Genomic DNA, 11,028 nt, shown 5'->3' with positions numbered 1-11,028 from the left:
TAGATATTTGGCCTTGGTGTGCCTGTATTAAACTTGTGGTACGATTTATCATCCTAATGTCAGCCCAATGTGGTGAAATTGATGCACTAGTATCTACAGCAGTGTTTTCTGGAGCTTTTTACCATGGGGGAACCCTTGAAATAAATATCAGGTCTTCAGGGAACTCCTGCTATAATTACTATATTCACATCTCGCAGTATAACAGTGTGGTGGTCAGTGGGAAGAATGCCTCCTACATTGCTGGCCATTGGGAAAAACATCACCCTTACAGATAGCCAAAAAGATCATTGGTGCCAGTGGTAACTGACATGAGAGGTACAAATCGCTTATTGCTCAAGGAACCCCTAGCAACCTCTGGAGGAACCCTGGTTGAGAAAAACTGGAGGGAAAAACAAGACAACCTCCGACACTTCTCAGAATTTTTGGAGCTTTCTTGTTGCAATGGCCCATCCTTTGGGAGAACAAGGAAGTACTGAATGTTGTTGCAGGTATGCGCATCCCTAGGTAGCTGTACTCCACTGCTGACAACACCACCATTGGCAGTGGCACCAACATCTTCACCTGGTTCTTTTCCAGCTTGAGAATCTTCAGTTATTTGATTGTCCAGGCCAGAATGGGAGTTCATTTATTGCAGGACCAAGGTATGCCAAGTACATACACTGAACTGTGACTACACAGCTATATAGAGTATACTGGAGGGGTGGGCACAATATTTCTCAGTGTCATTGTTGATTGTAATTGTAAACGATCATCCATCAAAGTAAATTTAGATTTGATTTATTGGATTTTAGTAGTGACGTGACTGCTAAGTTTATTATTATCCTGTTATTCTGGAGCTCTTTGGCCTTGGTCACATTACTGCCCTTCAGATCCACGTATTTTAGGATCAGATCTCCTGCAGCTTTATTCTATTCCTATTGGCTGGATATTACCTGGCTCCTGGATGACTATGTCCTCCCTGCTTAAACAGTGAACTCTAGTGACCTATATCAATATTTGAAATCCATATTATGAATATGAACTGATAACAGGATATATAGAGTGTCAGAGTGCAGATAATACAAGTAATAATAAAAAGTGAATGAGTGGCATTGTAGTGGAAATGTGGAACAAATACATAAGAGGGACTCAGTTGGAGATGTGATCATGCAGGGGGAGCAGACGGTGTCTGTTATATTTTATTACTTTCACGTCTTGGAGTCTAATGACCAAGCTGGCTTCAGTTCAAGGATGAGAACATCCTTCCTTTCTTCGAGGGTTTAATGCCATTACCAGGGAAGCTAGCATCGAATACCTCAAACCTGAGCTTGCTTTCGTTAAAGGGAAATTAGGAATGTGTATATCAAATAAAACTCACCCCAAACTATTATTCTTTTTTTACTTTTACTGATCAGTATTTATTACACCATAAAGAATTCCTAGTATCCTACTATTTATGTAACAGACAGCACCAGCCTTTTCCAAGCATGCTGCTTTCACATTGAAACCCGGGATTGATCCATCACATTATAGATAAGGTTCTACTCTGAATCACTTGTGTACATATTACAGCTTGAGCTACTGAACTCTTCAAACAGGCTTCACACAACAACAGGGCAAAGGAAAAACATGAAAAGGAGATAAGAGCTCCACTTGCTGGCTTGATGTAATGATGTAACCTTGCTTAATATTTTATAATAAATTGAATGAGAAACGGATATTTTTGTAACCATGACTGTAATAAAGTCAGTTAAAATCCACTATGCATTCTCATTAAAAGGTGATTTCACTTAATTTCCTGCATTAAATACTAAGATGATTATCAGAACACATGAAGGGATGAAACCTGCCCAGTGGGGACACAGGCAGCATTACAAACAAGACAGTATAAGCCTTCCATACTTTATTCTATTATTTTATTTATTTTAGTGTTTAGCCTTACAATACATAATGCTAGAAAGGTGACAGAAGGCAAAGGTATGGCTTTCAGCACATTTGGATCAGTGGCAGGAACAGCATTTCCATGGCAGCTCCCAGCAGATGGCACCTTGCTGGTCGCTTGGGCCCACCAGAACTTCCTAGGATACATTTGTCAACTATCCCATGAGGTGTATCCCCTTGATTCCTGAAAAGTAAAAAAAAATATCACCCAATCTTTCACCTGCACAGAGCCAGATCGAGTGATGTAAGAACACCCCAGAAGATGGTGGCACCTGCTGGTTGCTTCAAGGCAGAAAGAAGAAATCCAGGATGGCACAGGACTGGGATTGTGAAGGGATTAAGGGCTTTGCAAAAGTAAAGTCATTGTTTTTTTTTTCTTTATGAAAGTTCCATTTTAATGACTTGAGGCACAATTGATCATGAAAGCAATAACTATGTATATGTATTATTTTCCATTTCTCTATGATTCTAATAGATGTTTCTGACATTATAACCTGACATGTCTAATAATATGGAAACCAAATATTGATTCAGACTTGGAGGGTGCCTACCAGGAGCTTCACAATAATCACAAAACCCATAGTGCTCATCATCCTGGCTGTAGCCGATTGTCTTCTGAATCTTATGGCTGCTGGATGCAGACTCTAAAATTACTTTTTCAACTTCACTTTCAGTTGATGATGGCCTTGGAAATGCCATGCAGAGAAGGGAATTTATTGACATCAGTTTCCAGTGTATCATTTTTTGCCATATTCAGCATTTTCTAGAGGAGTCATATTGTATGGACGGTATGAAAAGGATCCGGTGATAGTGAGGCGTCTGTAAGAAGCGTGAGACTCCAGATTCAGGCTGTGTGTAATTACCATGTGAAAAGCCAAGGAGAATGGAGCTGCCCTGTGGAATGTCTGCTCAGTAATAGAGATTACTGGGAACCTCTTCACTGCCGGACCTCAGAATGGGAAAAAGAAATGGCGCCAAACTTTTATTTTATTAAAAGCTACATTTGTAATTGAGCTTGAAAAACACAGGCTTCCCGATCTCAGTGAACTTGTTGGACATTTCAGTTTGCAGAAGTAAAAAATATACATAAAAAGGAGGTGCCTGGTATTACCTTTATGGGCCAGAAAACCCTCTTCTGTTCATTATTATTGCATATGGCTCAGATAAGTAGTCAAGGCTAAGGACAGAAGTCAAGGAGGTTGACCTCTTAAGAAAAGTGAAGTCAAATCATTGGAACACAGAAGATGGCTGTCAGGTGGAATATTGTTACCTAGCAAGGATTTCCAAAATGGCACCATGTCTGTGGAGTATCGGGGCACACTAGAAGCATCCTTGGCAACCTCCCACCGGCTAAATGGGGCATGTGTCGGTTCAAAGTTTTTCTGGGGGTCCCCATGATTTCTAACTAAACCTTTGCCTTCAGCCCCACTCTAAAGTTAATTTCTGCACAACCCTCCCCAGTACTACACAGACTTTGTAGAAAGAAGCCGTGTCGGTGTGCAGTCTCCATTGCTTTAAAGCCTATATGTAATCCGGCACAACTTTAAAAAGAATAACCAGATTTGTGCCTAAAATGGTGGATATATCATGAATGCCAACACGCCTCACTTTTTGCTGCTGTCCGTCATAACAACTCAAGTATTGTTTATGGAGCAAGCAGATCTACCATCTACATGACTCCACTGGTGATCTGATAGCATCAAGGTCTCAGCTTACACCACCTAGTACTCCCCATTATGTTACCCACCCATTCTATCTCAACATGAACATTTTAAATGTCCTAACAGTTCTTCATGTAACCATCTTATCTATTAGTCTAATGAAACCTACTGATTCCGATAGTTCATGTGGCCTTTGTACTATGTGGGAAAAACCACCAGCTTGTTCAGACTTCTGGATGGCATTCAAATCCTACTCGTACTCCTTGAATCTTTATGTGAACCATGCTGAAGGACCTTGTTGCTTTGTATTTGGGCAAGGAATTGTACCCTTTAGCTCCCTGATGACTGTACCTGGCTTCTGATTGAGATTATAGTTTGTGGCACAGCTTTTCTACTCATGTTAATTAATAGCAGCTACAGACTCCACATGGTAGAAGCAAGCCTAGGTATCTTATCCCTGCAGTAATTATGCATTGTGAAGCCAATTGTCCCAAACATTATGGTGTGCATAAATGAAAGGGAATATGTATGAAAAATGTTGTAATTTCTACACGTTGGAACCTAAATGGATCTAACGGTAAAATAAAGTCTGGAATGTCCACTTTAAAGTGGACTTATCATGACGTTTTTAACATTATAAAAACAGGTGGATAACTTTTTTCATAAAGATAGAATGTCTTTTTTTTTTCATACTTATACCTTTTTTTTGTTGGAAGGGGAGGAACACTGTTGCGGTAAAGACTGAATTGGAAACCCAGAGCCTCCTGGGATACATATGTCACATATTTCAGGAGTCTTCTGTGCATGCCCGGTCTTGGAATGTTAAAATAAAAGTGTTGATCTCATGCATGTGCAGTGAGATTGGCACTTTTTTATTAACACGTTTTCAGGCAATGTCACCTGATCTGGCGACTGGACAGAGCAAGATCGGGTGATGTAACAGATAGAAGAAAACTGAAGAAGATGGAGGTGCCTGCTGGTTCCTCCATGCTGAAAAGAAGAAAATCTAGGATGTTACGGGACTGATTGTGGAGAGATTAAGGGCTCTTGAAAAGTAAAGGTGTTATTTTTAGACCTGATTTGTTTGATTTAAAATTTAAAAAGGGGGTCAAATCAAAGCTATATGTGTCCTTGTCCCAATCATATGGAGGGCACTGTTTTTTTTTTAGCCTCATTCTTTATTTGGCTGGAGATTTACATTGAAACAACACACCAATTTCTAGATAAAGAAAAGAATTTATTTAGAGGAAATGTTTTTCTTCTTTTATACAGCAACTAAGAAAAAAGGAGATAAATTAAAGCTAGTTACAAAGTAAACTTGCATATTACGAAAACAATCATGACTTGTACACAGTTATAACTTTTTACAGAATTTTACATTAACATAAAATAATTAAGTTCTCTTCTTTTCTGTTTCCATTTCTTTACAGCATTTAGAAAATACAATAGCATTTAGCATAGAGTTTTAGGTCATTTAAAAACTGCAGTATTTACAAGGTGAGCGCCATGGCATACAAAACGGGTTGGTTGCCAGTTTCTTGCCGGTATCCCTCAGACGAAGGGCAAGCCTGTGCTGAGGTCTTTAAATGACGCCTACATGTACCTCGGTACAGGTATTAATATAACAAAAAGCAGAGGTATATACTGTATTATAAACCTCCTGAGCACTTTGTAGTTTATTCTAGTGCAGTCAATGTTAGTACTACAAAATACCACAACACAAGGCTACATTTTTTTTTATAATGACGGGAAGGAAAAGGATGCCATTTATTTTTAATATGCTTGATATTTGCTCAAAAATGCCCAATTAATGCTCAAATACAAAACATTATCTGCTATGCCAGCTTTAACTCATGACAATGCATTAATATTCTCCATGTTGCACAATGTAATTCCCCATGTCAACAGATCTTACTAGTAAATGACTCCAATTCAGTCATTTGGCATAAAGCTAAAGGGAAAAAAAATGCATCAAAATGGAGTTTATTTTAATGACAGATATGTGTTGAATGGTTTTACCATTGTACCATACCACCATCATAACTGAACAGACAAAATGAAGAAAAGCTGGGATAAAGACTTCAGTAATAACTTTACCTGTGGGCTTAACAGGTAAGGGAAATGGGCTATTAGGCACTCCAAATGGCTGGCATTGCTAATAAACAAGCCTATTGGGCTATAAGAGAAAGCCGACGTAACCCAAATGCATCTGATCACATCAGAAACTTTGTGCTCTGGGTCAACTATAACGTTATCTAAATGATTTTGGAAATTTAATCCTAGATATATTACCTATATTGACAACTAAACTACTGCCTTTGGCAACAATAAGGAAATGTGGAGTTGTATACAGAGCCCGATTACTTGTTTTGGATGTCAGCATCAATAAGAGTGCCAAAGAAAGCCCATTGCACAAGGCTTCATTTATACACCTGAGGCCCATAGACACTCAGCAATACAGGTGCTATTAGCCCTGTTTTTTTTTTTTGTTAGCTCTAGTGATTTTTTTTAAGGCTGTTAAAATTTTAACTACGCATGAAAGCCACCTCCCGACCTCGCCAGCCCTTGGCACAAGTCTGATGCTAAGCATTACCCTGCTAGTAAACGGTTCTACAGAACCCCCAAAGAGAAGAGCCAAGATTCCAGACCTTAACTGACACTCCCTTTACCCCGGTATGATATTACTTCCAATAATATCGTAAATGAGGGGAAATATTCATTTCATCTCTTCTTAAACTGCTAAATATAGGACAAGGAAAGGAAGGCGATGAAGAAGCAGCGTGTGGAAAATGGTGGCGCCTGGCCAGCAGGCTTTATTTCCAAAATCAGTGGAAAAGGAATGTGAAGGGGTTTGTTGAAGTAGAAATGGTATAATCTCTGCCAATGGCAAAAAAAAGGAGAGACAAAGTATTAATAACGTATCATGCATTGTAACATTAGAACCATATAGACAGAACAAATTGAAAACATTTGCATTGCAGTTATGTTGGCAGTCCAGGGAAATCTTCCCTCCTCTATTACAGGCAGGTACTGCCTACTAGTTACACAGGACACCCAATACATTTACTGTGAGATCAGCCCACCCACAACACAAACCTAAGTGCTCTTTGTTCAATAGAAAGCAACAGGGGGGAGGATTCTCAAGCAGCAATAATTCAAACAACGTATTTAAAGCTTTAAGAAAGGTGCTTAAACGCATCAGCCTGCTCTGTACAGTCTATTTGCATTGACCTTGATAACTGTTTGTTCTAAAACCACAAGTCCATAATATGGGAATACTGATTTCAGCACAAAGCTGAACAGAAAACACAGTGTACGCTATATTAGACCAATAAAGGAGCTCCTACGTACAGATATAAACTGAACCAGTCTCTTAGATCCTTTGGATCATCTGTAAATATGTATCTACATGGGATGGCCCTAATTGCTCATTACAGTGCGAATGAGAATACCAGACTTTCCCATTAAGTTGGTGGTTGTTCACCATGGTTGCTGACTATACTGCTTGATACGAAGGATGCCACTAGAGGGTGAATCAAATGAAAATGATGACCAGCAACTCCACGTTACCACAAATGCATATGAAGAATAAGATTACCACTGCTTTTCAGCAATGTCAATGAAACACATACAGTCTTCAAAAAACGTTGCAAGTAATTGAATACAAATTTACAAGGAGGAGGTGACAGGGACAGTGTTAGGAGGATATGTGTTATTTTTAAATGTATAAGGACTATGCTCTAAATTACAAAAGGATTCCCACTGCAAACACTGTAAAGGGGGATACCATACTATCTAGGTTATAAAGTGTTAGTGGTCTAGGATATCCGTTTTACCATTCTTCAGTGTTCTCCCCAGCCCCTTTAGCTGGGTGGACGCCCCGGAACAACCTACCCGGCTGTTTCTGGGTGGTTACTGAAAAACTGCTTCCTCCCACCCAGCTTAAAAAAAAATATAGGGAGAATACTGGTCTTAATAAGTCAATTTTTTAGAAGATGGACTGCATGTACAGTCCACTAAACCCTACTAACAAATTCATGTCCTGCCTGTGTAGTATTCGCATGGTATGAGGACAGAAGGAGGCTGGTAAGATGGTGTAGCTTGGCGTGCTGTGGTGGGCACGGACCACTCTAGAATTCAAAATAGCCTCCTCGAGAATGTTCACTACTCTCTACTCTGTTCCCTTTCACTGTAGACTCATGTTTCTCCTACCAGGACTCACTAGACTCCTTTTCCCCTTTCTTTCAGCCCTACAGTATCCATTGGTTGATGACTTGTGGGGGTCTGAAGAAGACAGATCACTCTACATCAAAAGCCTGAATGAAGACATCAAAGTCAGCTTCCATAGCCAAGATCTCAACGAAACACAGCACCATCTTTGTTGTGGGTTACTGGTATGTCAACCAATTCCCACTTTGCATTGTATGTATTAGTAAATACTCCCACTGTAAGGAGACAGGCCCTACACAAAGAAAAGCTCAATCTTCATAGAGCTTGATGAACCTGGTCCACCTAAAATAAGAAGTATACAATGGTCAACTGTAGATAAAGCCACCCCATGTCCGAGTGTCTAAAGAAAGAAAAGACCTCCTGTTCCTATTTCTAGAGATGTACGGGACCTATCTGATTGGTGCCTTTTGGTAACCAGGACTGTTGCCTTTTACACACGGGACCTGGGCTCTGGTTTCACAATGAGATGCCGATCTGACCAGTTTTGCAAAGACAAATTCCTAACTAAACTAGATGATTGTCATTATTTGGAGGAGATTCATAAAGTGCATAGTGGTAACATACAGCGAAAATGTTGAAACTAGCCAACATTTTCATTCCTCCTTTGTCATCTCTGTATGCCCAATTGGTAGAAAATCTACTTTATTCAGTCTATTTAGAGGAATTTTAGGAAAATGGGATCTCTAGTTGCCGGACACAGGATGGGGACATCTATTAAATATCTCTGACATTTGTGTTTTGCTATTATATATCATTCAGTATAAAAGTAATAAAGCCTGGAGGCTACAAGACCTTACCCTCTGATTACATACAATTTATAGTAACATTCTCCATAAGAGATCAGACTCAGCAGAGACAGCAGTATAAAGACCAATACATGGGACTGTCTTCTACTAATCTATAACACGCCACTGGATCCTCAGCTGTCTTACAAAATGACAACTCTGCTCACTTGCCAAAAACCACCTTGGTTTCTCATTCGTCTTTCCGTTTTTATTTTTTTTACAAAAATATCTATATTCATGGTTATACCAAGTATAATTAAAAAATGCCCCTATTTCTTTCACCCTTATTTCTCTCTTTGGCATTTTAATAGTAAAACTCTACACTTCAAAATTTCTATATGCAACAAATCTCATTGAATATGAAATGAACACAAGCAACGTGTTTGGTAAGGCAGCTTAATAAAGGAAAATGATGAGAATTTGCCATAACCCATAGCAGCCATTAAATGAAAAAAGCTCAACTGAACAGAAGACAGAAATGTCATTGGTTGGATTGATTGTTGCATGCAGAGATTGAAAAGGTAAAAAAAAAAAAAAAAATATGCCAGCACACCAGAGCGTATTTTCCAAAAATCACCTATAAATGGGTGCACACCATGTATACAGCTGGACTATATATAAGAATAAGACATACACATGTGAAGATACCAATGGCAATACCAATATTGATCCCCTATCCCCCCTCCCCATATACTTGTATAATCATTATTTTTTGCAAAAAGTCTTTACCATATAGTATAGCTGTACACAATGACACTATGGACCATTTATATGTGATGTATAATTGATAAGAATGTGAACACAATATTGTATAGGCTTTACAAATCATGTGGTGTGCTGCTTATTATGCTTTGTCCATATTATTTCCCACAGGAGGGGTCCATTTATAGCTATTGTATCCAATTATCTAGAACCAATATGGTGTCCATTTGATCCCATTAAGGTGCCCATACCTAAACTAACCTGTGTATTGCACTCAGTGCTGCCCTTATTTTTTTAAATCAAACTCAAGTTTAAAGGTCCAGGGTGTCTATAACACAAATTCCCTATTATAAAAAAAAATAGTCAATTTTTCCAATATAGCATTTGCTGAGAAAAGCTTATTGTATGACAGCGATCTCTGGAAGGGGAAAGGCTAAACGGTAGCTGATTGCTGCGCTCAATAGAATCAACAGACAAAGTAAACCGTGTGTAAGAACAATTCTAACCATAGCAGATACATTGTGCACATGATATTGATCCCTACATTGGCTGTCCGAATTTTATTAACCTGTTACACTGATGTTTAGGATTTCTTGTTTCTCAGGAAAAAAGCCCCCTTGTTCTAACCCAGGGTGACAGATTGGATTTTGCAAATCAGTTTGTGAATGATGCTGGAAAATGTTAACACTAAGTTTTTTTTCCTTTTTATCTACAAGGTCTGACAACAAACATGGAAAAATTCCAACATAACAGCATCTTCTACATGAGAAAGAATGAAATCTCAGAAGAATGTCTACATTGCCCTCTACTGGCAACCAGCAAAACAGCCATTCCGGTCAGCCGTCAACCTGTAACCAGGAAAATACACAGTATTTGTACACACCTTCTGATCAAATATAATAAATATTTCATTTTGAATCAAAATGGTGTAAACGCAGTCACCAAATTCATGAATCTTTTTTAGACAGGAGATGCAGAAGTCAAGTGAACACTGTAAAAGAACTTCCCACGTGAGCAATTGTAATAATCACATAGGTGATTTTGATGATAAGCAGCAATGAGGATACCATCCCGTAGGTGTTGATGTGGTATGATCCCAGAAGTGGATGTAATTCTTACAATATTGTACCAGCAGTGATCTCTTAGGTCCCAGGAAGCTGTAGTAGGAGAGCGTTTCTCTGGGGTCATAGTGCCATCACTGGGTGAGTGAAGACCCCATGGAATATTGAAGGTTGGTAGACATCTGTGTGAATGACACAGTGGCAGCAAACAGTGAACAGTACAGCAAACCTGTATAAAGTGATCAGGGGGAGTTTTCATCATGTAACACATATTGTCTATTGTCGCTTCCCAGTGCAGAACGAGCAAAAACAGTAAGTCCATTAGCAGAAGATTTCTTCCTCCTCTGTTGCTCCTTCTATAGGGTGGGTATCTTAAAAAAAATGAAAAAAAAGATGAATACAAACATCAGCGATCTCACACATTAACCAATTTTACATTTTAGGTGGTAACTTTGGCTACATACACTTGTGCAATAATTGTCGTTGGAAAGGATATTTCACGATCCTTTCCATACGACAAACGACTGCATGAACGAGTGCTGTACATACAGCACCGTTCTGTTCTTTGGAGAGGGGAGGGGGAGAACGACGAAGCGACACCCTGCCGCTTTCTCTCCCCCCTTCACTTGCATTACGATTGTTCGTCGTCCATTGTCCAAGGATCCGCCA

The 11,028-nt window shown here is 39.2% G+C and overlaps 1 protein-coding gene across 5 annotated transcripts in view; it reads right to left on the bottom strand.

Annotated features, from left to right (window-relative positions):
* Positions 1-4,797: 4,797 nt before the first annotated feature.
* Positions 4,798-11,028, bottom strand: part of AKAP13 (A-kinase anchoring protein 13) — a 171,135-nt gene continuing 164,904 nt past the window's right edge. For all 5 annotated transcript variants that reach the window (XM_072402694.1, XM_072402696.1, XM_072402697.1 and 2 more), the window contains one exon: positions 4,798-10,730. In XM_072402694.1, coding sequence (XP_072258795.1) covers positions 10,681-10,730 — 50 coding nt within the window. In that variant the 3' untranslated portion in view covers positions 4,798-10,680. The remainder of the gene's footprint in view (positions 10,731-11,028) is intronic.

The sequence above is a fragment of the Pyxicephalus adspersus genome, chromosome 2, assembly GCF_032062135.1.
Source record: "Pyxicephalus adspersus chromosome 2, UCB_Pads_2.0, whole genome shotgun sequence".
NCBI classification, from domain to species: domain Eukaryota; kingdom Metazoa; phylum Chordata; class Amphibia; order Anura; family Pyxicephalidae; genus Pyxicephalus; species Pyxicephalus adspersus.
This window is presented reverse-complemented; position numbering and strand designations above follow the sequence as displayed.